This window comes from Pseudophryne corroboree, chromosome 6 (assembly GCF_028390025.1).
Source record: "Pseudophryne corroboree isolate aPseCor3 chromosome 6, aPseCor3.hap2, whole genome shotgun sequence".
Taxonomy (NCBI): Eukaryota; Metazoa; Chordata; class Amphibia; order Anura; family Myobatrachidae; genus Pseudophryne; species Pseudophryne corroboree.
The window spans coordinates 823,478,505-823,505,735 of NC_086449.1; the positions used below are offsets into that span (position 1 = coordinate 823,478,505).

Consider the following 27,231-nt stretch of genomic DNA (forward strand, 5'->3'; position numbering starts at 1 on the left):
AGGGGGTGCAAGCCATACACCTATTTATAGGGGGATACGTGACAAGTATGCCAGGCTAACACTCACCAGATTCTGCCACTTCAGAGATCATTACCCCTTGTTCTTCTGCCATGAAACCCAGGATGGAGAAGATGGCAAAACCAGCCACAAAACTGGTGCCACTATTGAGGAAGCATAGAGCGATACAGTCTCTGCCAAGGGGTGAAACAAGATGGCATTAGATTAGTCAGTGGCATGTGGCAAGTCCCATCTTAGATCCTTGCCATGTATTCATGTATAATCTATATATTTATACTGTATATAGTCTACCACCTACACCACCTACATGATTATAACTATAAGCCCATGTCTTTCATTGGACAACAGACCACCTTTGGCACAGCTGTATAGACTATGCCCAACGGGTATAGGGTGGGTGTGGGAGGGGGTCATGACTAAATGGGCGGGAGCAGTTGGGTGGCTGTGGTCTTGTTAGATCCATGGTGTGTTCTCTACAGTGTCTCACAGACCTCACAGAGGTAGCGTTTACATACATAGACTCAATAGTGGTTTATGGTTGGCATTTGTGGGGTGGGAGTGTGTATGATTACTCATGGGTGGTGCCTGGTAATACTAGACAGAAGAGGCCATCCACTACGTATTGTGGAAAGCTCTAATTAGTCCCAGGTTGTCGGATGTAAGGTAAAGTGGAACACAGTGCTTATAATTGATATTAATAAAATGTTCTCTGGACACTCCCACATCACTGCTGACTCCTCCCCTGTCACTGCTGACTCCTCCCTGACACTGATGACCTCCCCCCCTGGCACTGCTGCCCCCCTCCTGACACTGAAGACCACTCCCCCCTGACACTGCTGACTCCTCCCCTGTCACTGCTGACTCCCCCCTGACACTGATGAACCCCCCCCCCCGGCACTGCTGACCCCCTCCTGACACTGAAAACCACTCCCCCCTGACACTGCTGAACACTCCCCTCTATCACAGCTGACTCCTCCCCTGTCAATGTTGACTCCACCCTGACACTGATGACCACCCCCCCTTGCACTGCTGACCCCCTTCTGACACTGAAGACCACTCCCCCTGACACTGCTGAACACTCCCCCCTATCACAGCTGACTCCTCCCCTGTCATTGCTGACTTCTCCCTCTGTCACTGCTGACTTCCCCCCGACACTAATAACCACTCCCCCTGGCACTGCTGACCCAACCCCTGGCACTGCTGACTCCTCCCACATATAAAATAGCTGTGCACATGTTGTACCTCTCACAGTGTACATGTGTACCTGTAGCAGTTGTTGTTGTACTTGTTGTAGCTTCCCAGAGCAGTCAAACACCCCAGGCAAATGGCGAAAGAGAAGAAGATCTGCGTCCCAGCATCCATCCAGACCTGCCGAGGAGAGTCTGATGAATGGCAAATATGAGATCAGTTGGTAAAGGAGCCTGCCTCATCCTTATGCCCAAACCTTACAGCATGCACACATACAGGCTGAGCACAGTGACCCGGGAATGCTGCCATAGAGCCATGCTGATAATGGTGCAAACATCTTTCCATGACTCTTTATTGAGGTCTCTATTTGGCCAGAGGGTTCTATGTTAGGCAGGCTGCAAATATGGAAAAGGTGAGAGGGGTCTCTTATGAGGTGCTATCAGCTGCACACACAGTGGAAGCTGCTCAATCAGTTTGGCAGCACTATATCAGGTACATGAAAGGGAGGGGTCACAACAAACAGAAAACAGAGGGGGGGCTTTCACCCTGCCTGGTATCCCCCTGCACACCAATAGTACTTGCGACAATTCATGAAAACTATATGGTAATAGAAATTCAGAGATATTTGTTGCACATATTTGCAAATACATGGTAAGCTGACGAGCCGCTTCACAGCTTCTCTGATAATGGGCAGTCCCTACACTGCATGATAACAATGACCACTTAGGGCCATATAATTGTCTATTGTAAGTGGGCATTGCTACAATGCAGTGTAGGGACTGCCGATAATCAAGAGAAGCCGTGAAGTAGCTCGGCAGCTAAACACGTATTTGCAAATATATGCAACAAATATCTCTGACTTTCTATTACCATATATCATGTGTTATTGCAAGTACTATTTGGTGTGCCGGGGTATACCAGGGGAGAAAAAGCACCCCCCTCTGTTTTCTGTTTGGGATGACAGCTCCCTTTCATGCACCTGATATAGTGCTGCCAAACTGATTGAGCAGCTTCCACTATGTGTGCATTTGTGAGAGGCATTGTATGGGATCAGCATTTGGAAGGCATGCTGGTTTCTCTAGTGCTACTGGGAGATCCCAAGGGTGGCTTCTAAGTAAGCTTGCCCTCAATTTGGATATATTTCTGTATGGGCCTTTATCATGAGGCCTTACAAAAGAGAATTACATGGCCTTAAGTGAGCACTGCTACCATTCAGTGTGGGGACTGCCGATAATCAAAGAAGCCGTAAAGGGGCTCAGCAGCTTAACATGTATTTGCAAATATATGCAACAAATATCTCTGGATTTATATTACCATACAGTTTTCATGTATTGTTGCAAGTACTATTTGATGTGCAGGGGGATACCAGGGGGGGAAAAGCACCCCTTTGTTTTCTTCCCAAGGTGCTTTTAGCTCCCCGAGTAGTGACCCCAGGTTGGCTGAAAATCACTGTGGAGTGGAGACCGCACAGAGAGGACGCAGTTACTAATTTTGTACTCTGGTCTGATTACCGGCTAGGAAACCTAGGTGGCTGGTTGGTTCCCTGGAGCTAGCCACCTCTATAGTGTGGTGCAACTCTAACCCTGGTCTTCTGTCTGGGTCAGTTTTCACACCCCAGACGGAGGCCAGGAATGTATATAGGGGGTAATTCCAAGTTGATCGCAGCAGGATATTTTTTAGCAGTTGGACAAAACCATGTGCACTGCAGGGGAGGCAGAGAGAGATAGATTTGGGTGGGTTATTTTTTTTCTGTGCAGGGTAAATACTGGCTGCTTTATCTTTACACTGCAATTTAGATCGCAGATTGAACTCACCACACCCAAATCTATATCTCTCTGCACATGTTATATCTGCCTCCCCTGAGGTGCACATGGTTTTGCCCAACTGCTAAAAAATTTCCTGCTGCGATCAACTTGGAATTACCCCCATACTCAGCACCACTTGGGCACTTTTTTGTGGTCTTCTTGACTTTATGTGCATGGTAGTTACAAAGCTAAAAAAAAGCCTAGTGACATGAATTCCTCACCCCCTTGTGTCACATGACTCTGAGAGAGCGCTACAGTGGACTCTATAAAGGTCACTGAATATAAAACAAACTTTAATATTAAGATATATTAAAGTGGCCGTAGCCACTGCCAGACTCCATAAATAACAGAATGTCATCAAATCTGGGGAATTACTGTATGTATTCCGTAAACAGGCTTTGTGTCACTTTGCCTGAGATGAACTAACCCTTGGAGAGAGATAAAGTAGCAGACAATCAGTGCCTAACTGCCATTATTCAAACCCAGCCTGTAACATCACAGTTAGGAGCTGATTAGCTGGTACTTTCTCTCTCCACTGTATCTCTCTCTACTTTATCTCTCTCCAGGGCTTAGTGCATCTCAACCTTCATCCTGAAAGAGTTCTATGATGGAATCTATAAATGTCACTAAAGATAAAACAGCCCAATATATGAGGCTACACCCAACCAGACCCCAGAAGTAACCGCTCATCATCCATGCTCCTACATAAACACAAACGCACATCGCCCCTGACAGAACAAAGCCAAATATCCAAAACAGAACTACAAAGAACCCAAAAAGGAACACAGAACATTCCAGCCGCGCTGCCTCCTGAACCCCCCCCCCCCCCCCTCCCGACTCCCCCCTCCGCCTCATTACTCCTGGCAAGGGAAATGTTTTCATGTAATGGTCTGCCCCCTACCAGGCCCAGCCGGATGTAAATATCAGTACATGGATGCCCACTGGGCTCAGCGGCCTCGTGGGGTTCAGAGGGGACATATCACCCGCTGGCTACTACACAGAGCACAGAGTTTGGCTGCATTCCCCTTCACGTCTTCTGCTGGGATTCTGGAACCCCAGCGACTGACTAATGAAGAGGATGTGTGCCTACAGGTCAATCATTTGGGTGACCCCGCTGGGGCACCTGTATGTATCTTTATACATGGATGACTGCACACCCCAGGATGGCAGTCGGTTGTCTGGTGGAGCATTCCCAACACACCTGTGTCACTATCACGTGTGGAGCTCCCGTCGTTCTTTTGTTATTAGTACAATTGTGCTGACATGTCTAACTTCCACTAGCTCATGCGGGCCCATTTACCAACGAACCCTTATGCAATGCAGTCCTGGGCGCTAATATCGCGCCAAGATCGCATTGCATAATGCGATCATATAGGGTGGATGTATCACCCGGCACAGGAGCCCTTCCCTGTGATACACAGAGTGTGGTGCCTGCCCCTCTGCGCATGTGCTGTCATCATGGCCGCCGTGCACAGGGGCCATTTCCTGGGGACCCCTGCAGGAACTACATCTCCTGAAGTGTAGCCCATAGGCTACAGTGGACTACTGCAATCAGAAGATGGCGGCAGCTGTGGGCATCAATATCGGGAATGCTGCGCAGGCGGTACCACATCCCCCTTAGAAACCTTTGGGGGATGTGGATGCACGCGTCAATGGAGGGATATCTCCGATACCTGCTGCGATCTCTCCTTTCTATATTGCTTGGATACATAATCATTGCGGCTAGTCCCTAAAAACGGGTGTTTTTGGGGGACATAGCCGCATATATTGTATGATAAATGGGCCTCTAAGTCACTTCTGTCGGCCCATTCTCTCTATGAGCTACTGACACGACCTGTTATTCTCCAGATATCCTGTTTAAATATCAGTCTGTATATATGATGCGACCACCGTCCGAGCAGTCTATGACATGGGTGGGGTCGGGGTACCTTATAGACCTGTCACTAAGCGTACACTATGGGGGTCATTCCGAGTTGATCGTAGCTGTGCTAAGTTTAGCACAGCTACGATCGTTAACTCAGACATGCGGGGGGACGCCCAGCACAGGTCTAGTCCGCCCCGCATGTCAGTGCCGCCCCCCCCCTCCCCTTCCCTGTGCAAATACAAAAGCATTGCACAGAGGCGATACCTTTGTATTTGAGGAGTAACTCTCGGCCAGCGCAGTTCCTGAGGCTGGCAAGGAGTTGCTCGTCGCTCCCGCTGGCCGCCGCGGCTGCGTATGACGCCTGCGTTGGCTGGAAGACTCCCCCTAAACAGCGGCTTAACGCCGCTGTTCAGCACCCTCCCGCCCAGCGACCGCCTCTGTCTCAGGAAACTAAAGCTGCCATGCTGCGCCGGCGCATGTGCAGTTCCGACCAGATCGCTGCGCAGTGACAAACTGCAGCGAGCGGTCGGGTCGGAATGACTCCCTATATCCCAAGGATAAGAGCAATGAAAATCTATTTACTGCTAAAGACCCTCTGCGCAATGGGCGGAGTCAAATAAAGGGGGCAAATTTGCACTTGGACATAGCGAGCCTGATGCTGAGAAGCACATAAAGCGTCCGCTTTTTGGTTTGTGGCTCGGAATCAGGCCCCTTCATGTTGTAGGGCAAATGTTAGCTTTTTGGACACGGGATGGATACAGCCTGACTCTACATGTAACATACACATACTGGGCCTTTTACTTCTTGCATTGCGATGTAGAGTTCAGCTAAGACCCCCCCTCCCCTCCCACCGCCGCCAACTATAAGTCTGTCCGCAGATGAAACAGATATTCGTCCCTTACCCTAATAACATCACAGCCTTCTAGCTGGATTTACTCCTAGATCTAAATAAAGTCCAAAGACGGCAACAGGGCCCCAGTGCATTTACATTACACTTCATGTAAGAATTCTTAGGAACAAATACCCAATAAATTAGGGACCAGTCACTGGGAATTCACTGTATTTATTCATTTAATTGTCTTTTATTTTAAATCACACATTTCTTAGCAGTCATACCCAGGATTAGAACCCATGACCTGTTACACTAACAGCAGACACTTTACTGATGGAGCTATTTGCTCCTGTAGAGGAAGCATGAGAATTCTAACTATATGAAGTTACGTGTAATTGTCAGAGAAGTATCTTCATATAGTTAAAATTCTCATATTTCCTATACAGGAGCAAACAGCTTCATCAGTAAGGTGTCTACTTCCAGTGCAATAGGTTGTGGTTTCTAATCCTGGGTGTGACACTTGTAAAATGTGTATATTCAGTATAATAAAGAGGGTGTTATTTGTAAGGTGCAGGTACCAGTGAGGAAGTCGGCCACTGAAAAGACAGTGGCAGCTATCAATTAACTTAATTCAGTGGTGTCACAGAATGGGAGGAGAGGTGCCCCCCTTCAGAGCAGGAGCCCGGCGGCAGATGACTCCGTTGCCTCCCAGAGTTCTGCCTCTGACCCCGATATAAGCTGCGGTACCCTCTCTGTAATCACCTGTGGGTCCTGTAACCTGCTGAGGTCCGGGTACAGGTAGAACTTGATGCCCTCTAGCGCCCCTGGCAGGGACACCCCTCGGATGAGTAAGACAATCAGCATCAGGTAAGGAAAGGTCGCCGTGAAGTATACAACCTGCAGAAATACAATGGAAAGCTTAAGAGCGAGGACAGACCAGGTTAGAAGACATTACTGTCGGAGTACAGCTTACACCACCGCATTCCGAACAACTGAGACGCTTTACTGCATATTATTCCAGCCCTACAGGTGGCTTATACCCCCTCAATCACTGCTGGGAAACCAGTTTCTGGTTTTTAGGGTTTTAAAATGTATTAATTTATTGTTTATTAATACTATGTATAGGTACTGTATATTTATGTATATAGCAACAGGATATTCCGTTGGGAACAAGTACAGTAATAAAACGGAACTGGGTATTAACAACAGACATACAGAAAGGTAAAAGGGCCCTGCTCGCACGCTGTAAATGTTTATTGCTGTAATAGGATTAGTACTGGGGTCTATTCATGAAGCAGTGAAAAGTGTGGAGAAGTGAGCCAGTGGAGAAGTTGCCCATAGCAACCAATCAGCACTGAAGTAACATTTATAATTTGCATACTATACAACTGTACGGAGCAGCTGATTGGTTGCCATGGGCAACTTCTCCACAGGCACACTTCTCCACACTTTTCATTGCTTCATGAATAGACCCCTGAATTATTGAATTGATATTGGCTGACATGGCAGGGTTTAACCTCCCACCCTCAACTTCTTCCAACCCTCTTTTCCTGTTGGCCAATCAGGAGAAGGTTGTGACCCAGGGAGCTCCCACCTCCAAAGAGCAAAAAAGACAAACAGAGTGACATTTATAATGGGGAAGTGAGCTGGCAGGAGAGGACCTGGACTGTCTGCACATAACTGCGGCCACCACTGTTCTACAGGAAGAGGAACAAGGAGGGAAGGCAGGGGAAGAGCTAAAGGCCAAAGCCAGAACAGAAAGCAAGGGAAAAGGCAGAGGAGAAAGAGGATTCGAAATTAGAAGAGCGAGCGGGTACCTACAATGAGATTAGAGAGAGGGGGTAGAAGGAAAGAGAGATAGAGGGAGAAAGATGGAGGGGGAGAGAGATATAGGAAAGGGTCAAGTGGGAGAGAGATATAGGAAAGGGTCAAGTGGGAGAGATAGAGGAAGAAAAAAAGAAAGAAAGAAAGAAAGAAAGAAAGAAAGAAAGAAAGAAAGAAAGAAAGAAAGAAAGAAAGAAAGAAAGAAAGAAAGAAAGAAAGAAAGAAAGAAAGAAAGAAAGAAAGAAGGAAGGAGGGGGATGAAAGGGAGAGAGATAGAGGAAGGGGTCGTTAGGGAGAGCACAATAGAGGAAGAGAAAATCAGAGGAGGAGAGAGAAAAAGAGAGTGAGGGAGTGGGGGAGAGAGAGAAAGCGAGGGAGTGGGGGTGAGAGAGACAGGGGGGGAAGTTAAGATGGTAACTGGGTGTTCCAGTAACACAGTAACTGATTGGACAGGGCTGAGGATAGATCGTCCCCTGTTATGGTGGCAGAGGTTACCATAATACAAGCTGATCCTATTTGGGATAACTAAGGCCGGGTACACATCAGGATGACGGGCAATCGTACTGATGGTGGAGACAATTTCCCTTCCCCCCGGGTCATCACAGATTTCCAGTACCTATTACACGATTTAATAAATGTTGGAATGGTCTCTCATTCCATACTTCATTAACATGCATTGCCACACACACACAATATCGTGCATCACGGTCAATCAAATGATCTCGCATGTCGTCCACGGGAGCACACAATTAAGGGTAGACAACGTAGACGACAATCGTTCCAATACCATCCTAGTGTGTAACTTGCCTAATACTTAACTTTTAGAAATATTTTGGAACTCTAACTATAGTTATAGACTTTAGGCTGATAGGAGCTGAACGCAGTTTTGGAGCAGAAGGTAATCAATGTTGGGTGGTGCTGAGGCCTACGCGACTCTACCACATCTTCACTTGCGGATATACAGAATTGCGCAGAAGTGATTTCCGATGAAAGTCAGGATAGGACTGGTACGAGCCTGCGCTGGTAATGAGAGATGCGATGAAGCCAAGCTTATGGATGAGGGTGGTGCATTCATCTAGCCGTATACAGCTCTACATATAGGTGAATATACATGTATACAGTACGTTAAGTCAGGATTTCATTGTTTTAAACTGTCACTCTGCAAGAGTCTGGAGATCCCCCAGTAGTACACCCCAAAGCCTGGCTGTCCGGGTGAAATGCTCAGCATTGCTCTACGATGGAGCTGAAGGAAAGTCCTCACCTTTCCGGTTGATTTGACCCCTTTCCATATACAGAAGTAGCAGATGACCCAGGCCAGCATCAGACATAGGGCGAGCTCCCAGCGTAGGCTGCCGATGTTATCAATGCCATCTGATATACTCAGCACTCGCCTCCTGGAGAGGGAACACGGGGTTAGTCAGGTTACCTGCAGTCAGGGGGATAACCCAAGGCTAGATGAGGAAACATTGCGTAAGGCAGAGCCGGACTGATGAGGTTGGGAAACAGGTCCTTGGCTGCTAACCGTCAGTAAATTTACTGACCGTCAGCAAAAGGAGGCATTTCTGTAATGCATGTGATATGGGGGAACAGGAAACTCTGGCTTAGGACTTACTCCCAGAACTCGATGACGCTGGAAGTTCTGTTCACGGTCATGTTCTGAGTGGTGTTACTGCTGCTGCGAAAATCCAGGCAGTTGTCTGCAGAAACAAAGGCCAAGTCAAAAGGAAAGTTGTAGCATAAGGTCTCAGGAAATGGGGAGGCCTCATTCCTGGCAGACATAGTACGGTGTCCATAGTATATAATGTAGCTTGTCTCCATCAGAGAGTAACAAAGATAACAATGTATTGCCTTTCACAGTTGTTCATATAGTGTTCGTAGGAAATTGGGCATATATATATATATATATATATATATATATATATATATATATATTCACCCGCATGCCCCGCTCGCCGGCCCCCTATCTGTACACCTGGGTTGCTATAAGACATAGGGGGAGATGTATCAAGCCTCGGAGAGAGATATACTGGAGAAGTTGCCCAAAGCAACCAACCAGCCTTTTAGCTAGCATAGTCTATCAAGTGACAGCTAGTAGCTGTTTGGTGAGTTGGGCAACTTCTCCACTTTACCTCTCTCCGCGACTTGATACATCATCCCCATAATCATTATCAGAGTGCACTTAAACCTCACCGATCGCCCAGCTAGACCTGGCGCTGTGCATGGCCTGCAGTTTGCTGGGCACTAACATTAGCGCTATGACTGTTACTATCTACAGTTTGGAGACTACTGGTTAAGCAGACAGAATAGGCAGACTCAGCCTACAAAGGTACCTACAGCACTACATGGGTCTGACTGGTCTCCTGCTTGGAAGTCTAGTCTGGGGAACCCCGGACTGCAGTTCTCTTAGTTTCTACCGATACTCAGCTCACATATCTAGTCAACTACTGGTGAGGTCAAGGCTGGACCATGGGCTTCAGCCTAAGCTCAACATGACCTCTGTATTCAAAGCAACATATTGCACAATGGCCCTCATTCCGAGTTGTTCGCTCGCTAGCTGCTTTTAGCTGCATTGCACACGCTAGGCCGCCGCCCTCTGGGAGTGTATCTTAGGTTAGCAGAATAGCGAACGAAAGATTAGCAGAACTGCTACTAAATAATTCCTTGAAGTTTCTGAGTAGCTCCAGACCTACTCCTAGATTGCGATCACCTCGGTCTGTTTAGTTCCTGGTTTGACGTCACAAACACGCCCTGCGTTCGGGCAGCCACTCCCCCGTTTCTCCAGCCACTCCTGCGTTTTTTCCTGGCACGCCTGCGTTTTTTAGCACACTCCCTGAAAACGCCATGTTGCCACCCAGAAACACCCACTTCCTGTCAATCACACTACGATCACTCGAGCGTTGAAAAAACGTCGCTCGAGCTTGTGTAAATCTCCAAAGTTTTGTGTTAAATTACTAAGCGCAAGTGCGCTGCGCACCATGCGCATGCGCATTTTCCACCTAATCGGTGCGTTGCGAAAAATGGCAACGAGCTAACAACTCGAAATGACCACCAATGTCTCTTGACAAGCCCAAGTCAGGTTCCTCAGATCCCTGGACTAACACCCAATCATGTCCCAAGGTGAAACATTTACTGATCTCAACGCCGGCCCCCAAACTACTAAATGTGCTTAGCCTATGGTGCATTATACCTATGCACTATACTGTATATGTGCTGATACTGTAAGTGGAGAGTTACCTGTGTTCCAGGTGTGGTTGCAGGAAGCCCAGGGAAGGTCGGATGTGAAGGAATTGAAGAGATAGAAGAGAGCCCAGGCCAGGACTATGATGTAATAGAAGTTGAGCAGGATGACGATCACCTGAGACGAGTAGCCTATTCCTGGAAACACAGAATAGTAACGTTATCAGAAGACCATTTATTCTTGGCTAAAATGGTACCAAAAGCTGGGTGCTACCTGCAACAAATAAGAGTAATGAAGACTGGAGAATGAGGAGGAAGGACATGAGAAAGACAAGGGGCCTATGTAACCAAATATCCAGTGTGGACTCAAAAATGAACATTCTGTATTGCCATACATCAGGGCGATTTGGAATGTGTTTTTTGGGCAATTTATTGCAGACATTTTCTGGGGCAGCAGCAATGAGAAGAGAAAGGTAGAGGTGCGTAGTGAGAGACAGAGGAAGAGAGGAGAGACAGTGGAAGAGAGGAGAGACAGTGGAAGGTGAACATTGTACAGTAATATGACAATATCACTTTGTGGTGTGTTATTCAAACAAACCTTCAAAGAGGGGGCATATTTTCCTCCATGCTGTGACACCCCCCTGGCTGGTGTACTGACCCAGCGCTGTCTCCAGAAAAAAGACCGGTATCCCGCAGGTGAAGAGGAAGATGAGATATGGAATGAAGAAGGCTCCTACATTGAGATAGATAAGTAACACAATTAAAGAGCACAAGAACCTCTGAGTCATATGGGTAATCAGAGGCACTGTAGGAACCGAGGGATCTTGTATAGTACAGGTAATCAGAGTCACAGAAGGAGTACGGAAACCTGGAGTATTATAGGGAATCAGAGACATTATAGGAGCAGAGGAACCTGGAGTATTATAGGGAATCAGAGGCATAATAGGAGCATAGGAACCTATTATAGGGAATCAGAGGCATTGTAGGAACACAGGAACCTGGAGTAGGATAGGCAATCAGAGGCATTGTAGGAACACAAGAACCTGGATTATTATAGGCAATCAGAGGCATTGTAGGAACACAAGAACCTGGATTATTATAGGCAATCAGAGGCACTGTAGGAACACAGGAACCTGGAGTATTATATGCCATCAAAGGCATTGTAGGAACACAGGAACCTTGAGTATTATAGGCAATCAGAGGAATGGTAGGAACATAGGAACCTGAGTATTATAGGCAATCAGAGGCATAATAGGAGAATAGGAACCGGAGTATTATAGGGAATCAGAGGCATTGTAGGAACAGAGGAACCTGGAGTAGGATAGGCAATCAGAGGCATTGTAGGAGCAGGGGAGTATTATAGGCAATCAAAGGCATTGTGGGAGCAGGGGATCCCTTAGTAGAATATATAATAAGAGGCACTGTAAGAGTCGGGGAAGTCAATCTCCAAGTCAGCCCATCTTTTACATCTCTAGGACAGGGCCAATAGATCTGCTGAGCAATTTCCTAAAATATAAGTGGACCTCATTCCTCTATCATGTCTGTTTAGTCAAGGTACTAATGACCCACGGGAGCCTTAAAAAAGTTTATGCCGCACTTTTGAACCAGGACAGGCTTAGCCACCTTATCAAACACCACATGAAACAGATACATGAGTTTTGCAAGGGAGCCCATTGTGAACGTGATTATCTGACCTAAACAAGAGATCTCCAGTTCCTACAAGTGATTTAGGAATGTATGACAATCATTAATTATGGAAGAACTTTGTATTAATATATATGATGCTTTTACCCAGAATGCCTAGGCATTGAATGCAAACAAAAAGTCCCAATTCACTCCATCAAAAGCCTTTTCACCATCCAAACTGAGAATTATAGGTGATTTTGTTAATTCATCCCGTATTATCCATTTACTGATGTCTGTGGACGAAACCCACCTGGATATAGGTAACTTAAGGAGGCCCCATATGGTTACTCTTAAGTCTGGCACATTCGCAGAATTGTTATATCAAACGTGAGCAGAGATTGTCATCAGTTCAGATCTAAGGTCTATAATATTCCAGAGATCCTTCTGGTTTAGTGGGAAATATATATCCTAGATTAGGTTTTATGAACTATAGAATAGACAGCATAATCTCTTCCTGTAGGTATGGGATGTCTCTGGATAACCACTATTTAAGAGAAAAATCTAAAATCATCACAGAGTTAGAGAGAACTGTCTGTTTTTGGATACTTTTACAGAAGTGGTTCTGATACCTGCCTATGAGAGGGGTTACAGATAAATTAAGGCATCCTGCCAGTGTAACATCACATGTATGCACACCCATGGTTGTACAAATCTCACTTGACCTGAATTGAGAACATGAATGTTAACTAATTTATAAATAATGTTGTCATTATCAATCACATAAGATAGCCATCTTTCATGCCAAAAAGAGGGTGCACAAGCTAAAAGGGAATGGAACTATAAAATATTACTGCCATTCCTTTGGGTTTTGTCATCAGCAGAAGTTTTGGTGATTTTCTTGAATAGTAGTGTTTTGGGTTGTCTTTTGAAGGGGCTAAGTCCCCGAAACACGTATTTGCAAAACAGATGTTGGTTAGCTCTACTGATTGCAATTGTTCTGTCATTTTCCCACTGGGCGGTGTGTCATTGACATAATTTCCAGTTAATATGAAACGGCTCTTGATCTATGTGACGTTTTATGTTTTTTGTTGTCTAGTGTTCTCTAATCAAGTGATTTTCATTATAAAGATGGAATGCTTGAAGGAATATTAACTTGCCCTACAGACTTGTATACTTTGTTTCTACTCCGCACCCACCCTTGCATTGCCAAATAAATTGATATATATATATATATATATATATATATATATTTATTTAAACTGTTCTTTAAGTGATAAATTGGGTACAAATTTGTGATTTTAGATCATACGATTTTATGGAAATAATTTTTATGTATTTAATGTTGAATAAGCCGATCAGAAATTTTTAAATCTCTAAAATAATGGCCCATTCTCCGCTCTTTATTACTTGGGCCATGAGTTTGAAACTATGTATACATCTTAACAGAGAGACCTGTACAGTGCTGTGTGGGTCTGTGTGTGAAAAAGAGAGAGAGTGTCGAAGTCAGAAAAATGTCTCTATGCACGTTGCCATATTTGCACCGCACACTGGTCCGCGCTGCGCGTGCGTGCGCTCTCCCGTGGAGGCGCATACCCGCAATAGCGTGCACTCACAGGCGCGGTATGCGTATTTACGGTAGAGTTTACGTAGTCGTAGCGTGCGACTCATTCGTTACATATTTTCACAATTAATGTAGTTTATAGATTATGGTCCCTTTGATAGATTCTGAAAGTTTGGTTAATATAGAATGTCCCTGAACGGAGGAATCCCTCTTTGTATTGTGCGAAGGGTCTAACAGGAGTCAGACAGTGGTGTTTGGTACCTATCGGAAGAGTATTTAAATAGCAATATTCCGGTGTTGGTTTGGAGCAGATTAATTGCTCGTGCGAATAGTTATGGACATAAGAAGTTATGTCCATTTATTCATTATTATTTGTCCTTACTTAGTCATGCATCTGAACAGTTGGAGACAGGCATCAGTAGGTCTCAAATGTCTCTTTGACCTCAGAGATCCCCCAAACAATAGTTTGCATGTTAAGAGGGCCTCATCTCTACACATGCATAAGGTAAACACAGGAATAGTAATTGAAGATCAATTGTACTCCAAATCAGTATCTTTCCCGCAGACGGAGTACAATAGTCTTTAATTACACTGAGCTTTTGAGACTCAATGAGGAGGGTCAACACCTGTGTTTACAAATGGGGCTGGATTTGTATACAGGAGAATGAGGGCTGAGATGTCATTGTCTCAACTGAAAGTGGACATCATGAATATAGAACAGAACCCAGACAGGATTCTGTTTTGTATTCGCCAAACAATACCCCCTCCAGAAGACAGGAATGTGTTAGTTATCACCCATTGTTTTGCATAACCAGGGCCACTGATATGAATCAACTTGTGACCTTTGTTATAATGCGAAGCCGAGTTCCTGCGTCCAATGGACAGTGAGACTGTAGGGACCAATAGATTGCATTGTGTGAGTAGCATAAATAGGCAGGCCGACCACATCCAGCACACTCTCTCATCAACGGTTATCTGCTGATAGCCGGGAGCTGGATATCGAGGCGCAGGCGATCATACCCTTTGTGCGTAAGTTTCTCTCCGTTATCATTGTCTTTCTGTGAGCCAATTTCTCTCATCTCATCTCTCTCTCTCTCTCTCTCTCTGTTCTGTTCTCTCATATCTCCCCTAGACTAGGCTAGTATTGTATTGTATTAGATAGTATTGTATTGTATTTCATTTAGGTCAGAGTAGTATTGTCCTTTTGTATTTATTGTTTAGTTCTGTGGTTAGGAAGTCTCTGTTATATTGTAGTGTATCATTTGTACTGTTATCCCCTTTTACAAGTATATTAGACATAATACAGTTAATAGGCCTTGGAACCTAAACCAGTATCTGTGTATTTTCTATAGTGTTAAGTGTTCACTTGAGCGTCGGTGACGCTCAAGCAGCTTTGTAGGTAGTCAGGTTACACAAGGTTGCACTTACACCCTGTACTCACATTAAGGTATTCAGTGTATTTCATTAGTATAAGGTTTTAACATAAAGGTATAGTCTTGTGAGCGTCTGCATCGCTGGTGACCTCCTCGTGGTCTCGAGCGTAAGCTACGCCATAGCGAATCATTACCCTAGACATAACCAATAACGTGTCCTGTGATCGCTGGGCCGTGAGCGAACGTGACGCTTGAGCGTCTCGCCTACGGCTGAGCGATCGTTACGCAACTAGCGTACCATTACGGTACTTCTTAAGTAAACAGCGTACAGTGTTCTTAGCTTCATAAAGGGTTTGTTGTACGACAAAGGAATTTAGCATTGTCAATTGCGGGCTCGTCCTATACTTCTCACATCTGCACTAGGTAGATCAGCAGACATTATCCCCCAGCAAAGGGCGGGAGGTTGTCTCGCAGTGCTGATGGGATAAGCGTCTGCTTCGCTTAGATAAAGAGTGCTGAAGGAATCCGGAGACCAGGAGGTAAGAACAAAACGCTTGTGTCTTTTAAAACTGTATTTTTCTTCTGTCTTGCGTATATACGCACGTATACATATATATCTGCATTTCTTTTCCATCCGTGTATTTCATTTTTTTCGTATATCACTATCCTGTTTGCCAGTTTTATAGTTGATAAATGTGCTGAGAGAGATTTGTCGCTATTTCAATAATTTAAGTAGAAGCAACATAGTTAAAATATAGACAAACACACAGCTTTGCCAAGAGACAAGGTCAGTGTGGTGCGCGGTAGATGATCAGGGATCATTTACATTGATAAAAATATATCGTGTTACGGTGGATCTTTGCTGTGTGTACACGTGTCTCTAACAAAAGACTGAGACTTGCGTACGCAACCCAAAGGCCGACGCACGCAGCGCAACGGAGCGTCCGTGTACGCTCATGTAACAAATCACAAATGTTATAATTAAAAAGCAATAAGTAGTGCAACGCGGTAAATAACGCAAAGCGATAAATAGCACAAATTGATTTCAGCTTTCCAAAACTTAGTTTAAATACCTTACTTTACTGTAATACCTCTGGGGAGAGCTATCAGACTACGGGAAATGATTTTTCTGATCAGAAAACTATAAGAATGATAGTGGGTTGAAAACGGTATGAGTGTATTGAATCCCGCTTTGTGGACTTTGTGATCTATGTGATAAAACGGTATTGAATTCCGCTTTGTGGACTTTGTGATCTGTGTGATCTATGTGGAACGTGATGAGCACGATCTGAGTGAAAACGTGCAACAGAGTGTGATAAAGTTTTCGTTGTATTACGCTCTGGCTGTTTTGGAGCACAGTAGGGAGACTCCAATGATCCTACCATTTATGGGCAACAAGTGTCTATAAGTGGTACGATTGGACCGCACGGTTGTATGTGTGACCAATAACGCAACGTGATATGTGGTCGTATATCCATGCGTAAATCTTGCCCTCATACGTGTTGTAGGGAGCACATGCAAGCGTGATTTGTGTAAAGAAAAAGGAAGGGAATTTTCTCAGGAAAATCTCTAAAAAAAATAGGGCCTGCAACGGCTACACGTGTCTGCTAGAAGGCGGAACGGAGATACCCGGAGCAGAAGAAGTTCAGTGGAAGAGCTTTAAGGATTTCCAACGAAGTTCTGTGTTTGGTGCATTTTAGGAAGTTTTTTCTGTGTTAAAAAGGTCCACAATGGCAGCCAAGTGCACAATACAGAGACGGTCGGAGGTCAGGATTCAGACTCCAGAGGCTTGCAGACCCCGAGGGTCTGCTCGGTTAGTAATGTGGGGGAAATATGGTCCCCACTCTGAGACCTTTTGTGATGAATGGACACGAATGACTGCGGGGGATAAGGTACCATTTCCCGGGATAGGTAGTTTTGACTTAGAGGTGTTGCATAATTTAAGGCGGAGGATCTGTCTCATAAAATACTTGAAACTACGGGTTAAACATGATGATTGTTTGCAGTTATGGCTACAGGAAGGTGAAATACAGAGAAATGTAACTTACATACCTAACTTTCATCTTGAGAGGAGAAACGTGGCAGCAGGGAGAATTATGATTGCGGAGAGAAAAGACACAGGGGTGAACAATATAAACGCTCTTAGCAACTGTAGTATAGATGATAAGAATAAGTGTAATAAATGTAACAAAGATAATTGTAATACTGTTGAATGTACAACTATTAACCCATGCAAGTCGCACCCCATGTTAAACTTTCCTCAGGAACACCAACCAGAAAGTGAACCCAGAACGATGTCGGCACCTCTTCCAGAAGCCATCACACAAGACGTCCAGGTGGACGCGACCCAGTCAGTAAAAACTGTAATCAAACCCCCTAATGGAGGGTCAGGTGAGGTCGTGTCCACAGGTATGTATGGTATTATACATCACGCACAAACAAATGTACCTTATATCATAGAATCAATTCAGAATGACATTACTGGACTTAATCCTGTTAGGGTAATTGCAGTACCAAATGGGGAAACTGACTCTTCAGGAATCACTCCTGTCAGGAACATCGCCATGTACTGCCCTTTTTCCCGAACAGAATTAAGAGCAATTCTGTCTGAATTTCCTGATCCCAGGAAAGACTTAGTTGCTTGTCAAAGATACATTAGAGTGCTAGGACATACTGCAGAGCCAAATAACAAAGATTGGAGGACAGTTTTGAGGGCATGTTTACCCCCCGATGTTGATTCATTGAAATTTATCACTGATTGTAAGCTAGATGAGGAAGTGCCACTAACAAACAAGTATAACCAAGATAATGTAAAAAGAATCAATCTACAGTTGAAAGAATATTTTCCTACAGTAGCAAAGTGGAATAAAATCTATACAATAAGACAAAAAGAAGGTGAATCCGCAGAAGAGTATTTTCACCGGGCTCTGCAGGATATGGCTAGGTACACTGGTATAGATGACATTGAAACTAATGTACACCACAGAGAGGTAGCTGTGTCCGTATTAGCGAGCAACTTGAAAGACACACTAAAAATTAGGGTACAAACCTCAATACCTCATTGGAGAGGTATCTCGGTTGCGGCATTAAGAGAGTCCGCTATCGAGCATGACCGAAATATCAAAAGAACCAGGGAAGCGCAGGGAGAGCGGTTGATGACACTGAACATCCAAGCACTAGAGAATGCATCAAGTCGACCGGAACCCCAGGCCCCTAGCACATGGAGAAAGCCAAGGATTTGTTACAATTGTAGAAGAGAAGGGCATTATGCCAACAACTGTAATAACCCACATAAAGTTAGACCCCCTAGACCAAGAAATGAGAAAAATTACAACACACACCATTATAATCAGAGATCAGATAGGAGAAATTTTGAGCCACACCCATGATAGGTAGTCAAGAAAGGTGATCATACGACGGATGGTAAGCCTGAGGTAATGGTTAGTAAATTGGGAGGTCATTCACTGAAGACACAGGAATGACCAGGTTAAACGTTGTAAATGTATTTGTGAAAAATGTTTTTTTCTCTCTCTCTCTATCCCCATCTCTGACGATTATTGGTAAGAATTCAAACATTGCATATTCGCTTGGTCCTTGCAGAAGTCTACCAAACCCCAGCATGACCTATCCACCACAATGTATTCTGGCCAGATACAGACAGTGGAATAATGCAAGTGCTGGTGGGGAGGGACTGCTCAAGGAAACCATTAGACACGTAGATACGACAGCCAAATAGTCTGACAATGTTTTCTTAATGTTGACAATGTTTAAAAATGCTTTGTTTCTCTTCTCTTATTGATGGTTATTGTCGAGTTATGTAATGTATATATGCACATGAATTGTTCTCTATCTCTTTTGTTTTTATTTTCTCTCTCTTCTCACTCATGTTTCCATGATTTAAAGATGGTATGTCACCCCTCAGTTGGACCAATGGTAATGCCAGATTTTTGCCCCTTACAGAAAGATCGTCGGTTAGGAAGGAATATTGCATCACCAGAATGATCGTTTTTGAAGACTGAGAGACAACACCTTTGAGAGGACAGCAGAACAAGAAGAACAACAAGACGAGAGAACTTATTATCGTAACGAGTTCTCTCCCCCTCAAACTGATTTTCTTATACCCCATTTACAAATTTCTTCTTTTCTCCTCCTGTAAGATGGACTTGCCCCAAGAGACTGTGATATGGATTTTTCCCGTTAACCATGATGTTGACCAGAGCAGTCTGTTTCGGTGAGAGTACCAGTGAGGTCGAGAAAGGATCCAGAAAGGTCCTGATGACTGAGACGGAGGTGTAAATTTCCAATAGCAACCCAATCACCAAGCAAAGGCGAGTACCGGGCACGATCTAACAACCATGTTATTTGTAAACAACTGTGAAGGAATGTTAGTTCAAAAAGAAAGTTGTATCTGTAGGCTCTGTAACAAAGTAATGCCAATCCAGTTTTAATATCCATATGGACCGGCATCCATTGAGTGACTATCACTCCTTAGTGGGTAACGTGTTAAACCAAACAGATTGTTGGGTATGCTCTCAAGTGCCTCAGGGTCACAGCAAATCAGGGCTAGTACCATTTCCTTTAACGTTAGGGGAGGTACTTGAGCTAAGTGGTGGGAGACCGGTGGACCGGAGGTTTAACATCTCCAGCCCTCCTAGTTTGAAGCTCCACCAATACCATGTGGATAGGTCCCTCTTATGTTTTAACATCTCCAATCCCAGAAAACCGGGAAATTGGGAAGTGTCATGGAGCAACCTTACCATGACCTTTTCACACAGAGCAGATAGAATGCCTACAGATACAGAGCTCGTACGCCACATAGCCAGTAGAGGAAAATCTTTCCGGTATCGATATACCTTAGGGAATAGGATTACTAGAGTTGGAGAGGTATCACCAGGATACTGTGCTCATATCGTACAAACCGATACGTGCATTAAGCAGTTGGAAGAATTAGGGTCAGGAGATTTCACCTGGAAGGTTTGTAACATGGTCATGTCCTTCTCCGTCCCTTATGTTCTCCCCGATGACGCATATTTCATATGCGGGAGAAAGGCGTACAAGTGGCTAGCCCCAAACTCTGAAGGATTGTGTTATATTGGAAAAGTATTGCCTGAAGTGATGACTGTTACACATGACAAAATGAAGGACATACACCGTGGTGCCCAAGCTCCTTATACTCACACTCATTACGAGCACCGAGTTAAAAGACAACTGTCAGAAAGGTTAGAGCATCCGGCCTCTGATCTTATCCATGAATCCACCGGGATTCAGGTTCTGGTAGCGTTAGATTTCACTCGTACCGCTCGGGGAGTGATGAATTATAGATACATTTCCGCACTCGCCAATTTGTTAGATAATATCACTGAAATGTATGATGACACGTTTAGATACACTGGAAGAGAACTTCAAGCTTACAAAACAGAACTAGTTCAGCATAGGATGGTTCTTAATTATCTTACAGCAGTAACAGGCGGATATTGTGTTACATTGGCAACACAGTATGGCATAAAGTGTTGCACGTATATCACAAATAGCACCGAGGATCCGGTAGAGGTCATAGACCAAAAGATGGACGATATTCTCCAATTGAAGTGGGAATTTCGTCGAAAACACAATCTCACCCTTGCTGCTGTAGGTAATGAGCTGACTGGTTGGGTGTCATGGTTGAACCCGCGAAATTGGTTCTCCGGTTTAGGAGAGTGGGCTCAAGGAGTCATAATGGATGTTGGAAAGTTTCTACTATGTATCTTGGGTGTCGTTATATCGATTGGATTGATATTTAGATGCGGGCAGGCTTTAATGAGGTGCAAACAAAGTACAAAAGTGATGAGCTTGAGGAGTGAGGAAACTGTAATTAACTTGGATTTGATTTATGACCCAATGATAGAAACCAGGATGTGATGAAAATGCGATTATACGGTCCGTTTCTTTCACCTGTTTTTCTGCTTTTCTCCCAGATACAAAGACCCCCTTGGACGAGGAAGCTGACGAGACGAGATGTATACAGACAACGGATTGACCAAAGAAGAAGATTTGACAACTTTAAATATGAACACTTGATGAACTTTGCCATAGATCCCCAGTTTCCCTAGTATCTTTAAACTCACGCTAGCCCAACATTTTTGTAAATCTGATGGCTCAGACAAAGCTATTTGCTCATGCCTAAGGAGCAATACAGCGCAAAGAAGACGACTCTCAACAGATACCGAAAACAACTTCGACGACAGATGTACATTTCCCTGACATAGAATATCATTGCATTTTTCGTAAGTGTTCTTTATCTTCATCTCTACAACCCTCAGGTAACGACACACATAGACGATAGGGAATACAGGCACAGATATCAGCAACCACATACCTCCCCCATTCATGTATCATCAACTAAAATGTGCTCCCCATTTTGTTCAAAATCCGAAATGAGCTCGGTAAAGTTTGACAGCCCATCCACAGACCTGTGCCACAGGATAAGAAGGAATTCAAATGTATACTTCGCAATACCTCGAAGCTTGATTTACCACACGTACGGCACGATGATACATGACCCCCCAAACATGGACTCATACACACATGCTTCTACTTTCTCACTAGGTCATACCCTTTTCACACCTACTCCTCTCTTCTTCCTTACCCCACCATGGAAATCAATTAACCCCTGACTTACATTTTTCTCCTTAAATGTTTTGTGGCAGTTATTATTGACTGCCAAAGGGTGGACTGTCGAAGTCAGAAAAATGTCTCTATGCACGTTGCCATATTTGCACCGCACACTGGTCCGCGCTGCGCGTGCGTGCGCTCTCCCGTGGAGGCGCATACCCGCAATAGCGTGCACTCACAGGCGCGGTATGCGTATTTACGGTAGAGTTTACGTAGTCGTAGCGTGCGACTCATTCGTTACATATTTTCACAATTAATGTAGTTTATAGATTATGGTCCCTTTGATAGATTCTGAAAGTTTGGTTAATATAGAATGTCCCTGAACGGAGGAATCCCTCTTTGTATTGTGCGAAGGGTCTAACAGGAGTCAGACAGTGGTGTTTGGTACCTATCGGAAGAGTATTTAAATAGCAATATTCCGGTGTTGGTTTGGAGCAGATTAATTGCTCGTGCGAATAGTTATGGACATAAGAAGTTATGTCCATTTATTCATTATTATTTGTCCTTACTTAGTCATGCATCTGAACAGTTGGAGACAGGCATCAGTAGGTCTCAAATGTCTCTTTGACCTCAGAGATCCCCCAAACAATAGTTTGCATGTTAAGAGGGCCTCATCTCTACACATGCATAAGGTAAACACAGGAATAGTAATTGAAGATCAATTGTACTCCAAATCAGTATCTTTCCCGCAGACGGAGTACAATAGTCTTTAATTACACTGAGCTTTTGAGACTCAATGAGGAGGGTCAACACCTGTGTTTACAAATGGGGCTGGATTTGTATACAGGAGAATGAGGGCTGAGATGTCATTGTCTCAACTGAAAGTGGACATCATGAATATAGAACAGAACCCAGACAGGATTCTGTTTTGTATTCGCCAAACAATACCCCCTCCAGAAGACAGGAATGTGTTAGTTATCACCCATTGTTTTGCATAACCAGGGCCACTGATATGAATCAACTTGTGACCTTTGTTATAATGCGAAGCCGAGTTCCTGCGTCCAATGGACAGTGAGACTGTAGGGACCAATAGATTGCATTGTGTGAGTAGCATAAATAGGCAGGCCGACCACATCCAGCACACTCTCTCATCAACGGTTATCTGCTGATAGCCGGGAGCTGGATATCGAGGCGCAGGCGATCATACCCTTTGTGCGTAAGTTTCTCTCCGTTATCATTGTCTTTCTGTGAGCCAATTTCTCTCATCTCATCTCTCTCTCTCTCTCTCTCTCTCTCTGTTCTGTTCTCTCATATCTCCCCTAGACTAGGCTAGTATTGTATTGTATTAGATAGTATTGTATTGTATTTCATTTAGGTCAGAGTAGTATTGTCCTTTTGTATTTATTGTTTAGTTCTGTGGTTAGGAAGTCTCTGTTATATTGTAGTGTATCATTTGTACTGTTATCCCCTTTTACAAGTATATTAGACATAATACAGTTAATAGGCCTTGGAACCTAAACCAGTATCTGTGTATTTTCTATAGTGTTAAGTGTTCACTTGAGCGTCGGTGACGCTCAAGCAGCTTTGTAGGTAGTCAGGTTACACAAGGTTGCACTTACACCCTGTACTCACATTAAGGTATTCAGTGTATTTCATTAGTATAAGGTTTTAACATAAAGGTATAGTCTTGTGAGCGTCTGCATCGCTGGTGACCTCCTCGTGGTCTCGAGCGTAAGCTACGCCATAGCGAATCATTACCCTAGACATAACCAATAACGTGTCCTGTGATCGCTGGGCCGTGAGCGAACGTGACGCTTGAGCGTCTCGCCTACGGCTGAGCGATCGTTACGCAACTAGCGTACCATTACGGTACTTCTTAAGTAAACAGCGTACAGTGTTCTTAGCTTCATAAAGGGTTTGTTGTACGACAAAGGAATTTAGCATTGTCAAGAGTCACAGTGTGTGTGTGAGAGGCATAGTGTGTGTGTGTGTGTGTGTGTGTGTGTGTGTGTGTGTGAGAGAGAGAGAGGCACAGTGTGTGTGTGTGTGTGTGTGTGTGTGTGTGTGTGTGTGTGTGTGTGTGTGTGTGTGTGTGTGTGTGTGTCTTCTACCACTTAGATCACCTGTGGCTCTCCAGCTGTTGTGAAACTACACATCCCAGCATGTTCTGCCTCAGGGTAAGCATTCCTCAATAACAAAACTGGCAGGGCATGCTGGGATTTGTAGATCCACAACAGCTTGAGAGCCACAAGTTGTCCAGGCCTGACTTAGATCTTCCCACCACCACTTTTGCAGAAATCTCTTTACTTTTCATACTAAGGAATTGTCATATACTGGATATCCCTTGGCAGATACATTTTACAAAGAATTAGCCCACGACGCAAGCTATTATTTTCTATACCACTTTGTATATCGGTTATATTCCCTGGGCTCTAACTTGCTCCACTGGTGGCAGGGAAGCGAATAGTCTCTCCATCCATCCGGGATTACTCCGGACAGTCCGGAAATTAGGGCACCTGATCAGAGTCCAGAGTGTTAGTAATCCCAAATAGGCCAGGCCTAAAATATATATGGTAAGTGGAAATTATTTTAAAATAATAAAGACAAACCCGCCAGTGACCCCTAATATCATACCTGCTTAGCCAACCCCCTCTGCTCACGAGTCCTACCTTCTCCACTCCCGGGGGGGGTATACTTTCTGGGGGCTGCAGTGTGGCACATACGATACACGGATCATCTGAGTGACCCTCAAGCTCAGGTACGGTACACTGAGAATCTCAGTAATAGATGATGCGGACCCGTATACAAAGTCTGCAGTATTCTAAGTGGCATGTGGAGGAAGCAGATGGCATAAAGGGGCATGAGGAGGGGTTTGATGGCATACAAGGGGAATGTGGAGGAGTCTAATGGCACATAAGAGGCACGTCGAGGCATCGGATGGCATATAAAGGGCATATGGTTAATATCGGATGACATGTAAGGTGCATGTAGGGGCCCTGGTGGCATATAGCGGGCATGTGAAGGAGTCTCGTGGCATATAAAGTACACATTTTGCAACAAAAAAGAAAAGTCTTTCATTGCGCGCATGTGTGCTTATTAGGAGTGTAATGTCACACACATGGGTGGTCATTCCGAGTTGTTCGCTAGCTGCTTTCATTCGCAGCGCAGTGATCAGACAAAAAAAACAGCAGTTCTACGCATGCGTATGCGGCGCAATGCGCACGTGCAACGTACTATTACAACGAACAATGTAGTTTCACACAAGGTCTAGCGAAGCTTTTCAGTCGCACTGCTGGCCGCAGAGTGATTGACATGAAGTGGGCGTTTCTGGGTGCCAACTGACCGTTTTCAGGGAGTGTTCAAAAAAACGCAGGCGTGCAAGGAAAAACGCAGGCGTGGCTGGGTGAACGCAGGGCGTGTTCGTGACGTCAAATCCGGAACTGAACAATCTGAAGTGATCGCAAGCGCTGAGTATGTCTGTAGCTACTCTGAAACTGCACAAAATTATTTTGTAGCCGCTCTGCGATCCTTTCGTTTGCACTTCTGCTAAGCTAAAATACACTCCCAGTGGGTGGCGGCATAGCGTTTGCACGGCAGCTAAAAACTGCTAGCGAGCGAACAACTCGGAATGAGGGCCGTGGTGAGGCAGCTGTATTTTAAGGAAATAGGATAATGGGGGTATATATGCGAATCTGATGCCATTAATCCATTTCTTAGAGCGGTAAGAACATAACCTGAAATCTGACAATAAAAAAATTTAAACCCTACTGTGATACTGGCCTCACCCCCAGACATGCCCCAGACACGCCCATTGTCTGGGAATCTGAAAATAAAGGTGTGGCAGCCTTAAGAGTTACTGTAGCCCTCAGTAATGAGTAGAGCAAGGAAATGTGTCATTAGTTCTCCAGCAGGTCTATAGAACAGCGTTCTGTATATGGAGCACAGGTTGTGACACTTATGGTTCAAGGTGACACAGCGGATTGCAGGCCGCTGACACTGTACACAGGTAGGATAAGTACATACCTGTGCAAACACGCACATTCCAGCTCCTTCCAAACATCTTTACAAGTACAAGAGCCACTCATACTACGTTACCTTTGTATCCGGAACAAACCATGCAGCAATGCAAGGTGGGGGGGGGCAAATAGATTATTGTATTATTTCTGCATGCAGGGTAAATACTGTCTGCCTTTGCATGTAGCCCACCAATGCTGGATTGCTTCATCTTTAACACTGCAATTTAGATTTGGTGGCTTTGTCCAGATGCACAGTTACCCATCTCAGAAGCAGACCCACTGTCTGAACTTGTAGAAATCCAAAAAATATTTCTATAATACATTCTGTATATTCACTTAAAGCATTTTGGGAATAATTCCAAGTCGGCAGCAAAATGGGTGCAAATGGCACCATAAATAAGTGTTTGCAACAACTGCGTATATTTGCGTCAGCAGCCGAAACGTTATCTGTTATAAACTGCATCGTGCAATGATTATTCTCCGCAGTGCAAAGCTGCCCCACCCCGCGGGTACTCTACCTCTACTGTTGGATAAGTAGGGTATATAAATTACATGATAACAATAATACTATCCTATCATTATGGCATAGTAATTGAACATTGAGGTGCAGTATTAAATTTGGCCTGTAGAGGTCACTTAAAGCCAGTCACGGAGTGCATTGATGCGCTTCACTTATTTTTTGATATTCGAATATTAAATGAAATATTAAATGAAATATTTTAATAGGCTGCAGTAACAGCTCTCCCGATAATACATAGCGTGAACTAATGACGACGACGGCGGGCGCTATATCGGCACCTGATCTATACACTGTAGCACTATCTAAAGCTACAGTGTCCGTTCACTGCAGAATATATTCATTGCTTAGTAATCAATGCAAATCCGTTGTGAGAAAAAAGCCCAATTCCTGGGAAGAAATAAGTCGGAGAACATTCCGAGGAAGATAATCTGTACTGGCTGTATCGCTGCCTAGAAGAAATGTGCCTTAAAGCTAGGATCTACCCAATGTCTTTGCAATTGCAGCACATGAGACGCAACTCTTAGATTGCAAGCTCTTCAGGCCACAGATGTTTGCTGCCCTAGTAGGTGCACTGTATTTGCTGCCTGCAGCCCATACCTCCGCCGTTTTTGTAACAAAGGTACGGAAACCTCCACACGTTGCCCAGTCCGATGATTTCCCCCGCCACCGACAGCACAAACTCCATCTTGTTGTTCCACTGCCCCCTTTCTGTCAGGTGTTTACTGTCCCCATCCTGAGGTTCTTTCTGCATCAGAGGCTGGGCTGGAAAGGACTCCCCATTCCCAAATACCCCCGGGACCTTGTTGTCCATGGTACCTGCTGGAGAGAAGAAGAGA

The 27,231-nt window shown here is 44.6% G+C and overlaps 1 protein-coding gene across 1 annotated transcript in view; it reads right to left on the reverse strand.

Moving 5' to 3' along the window:
* The window catches only part of SLC6A13 (solute carrier family 6 member 13), a 129,323-nt gene that overhangs the window by 16,498 nt on the left and 85,594 nt on the right, over window positions 1–27,231 (reverse strand). The window contains exons 2-9 of the mRNA XM_063929211.1: window positions 26,993–27,214; window positions 11,307–11,441; window positions 10,766–10,906; window positions 9,144–9,228; window positions 8,793–8,925; window positions 6,470–6,604; window positions 1,283–1,386; window positions 67–191 (exon numbers count right to left, since the gene is read on the reverse strand). Of these exons, the coding sequence (XP_063785281.1) occupies window positions 67–191; window positions 1,283–1,386; window positions 6,470–6,604; window positions 8,793–8,925; window positions 9,144–9,228; window positions 10,766–10,906; window positions 11,307–11,441; window positions 26,993–27,206 (1,072 nt within the window). The 5' untranslated portion in view covers window positions 27,207–27,214. The remainder of the gene's footprint in view (window positions 1–66; window positions 192–1,282; window positions 1,387–6,469; window positions 6,605–8,792; window positions 8,926–9,143; window positions 9,229–10,765; window positions 10,907–11,306; window positions 11,442–26,992; window positions 27,215–27,231) is intronic.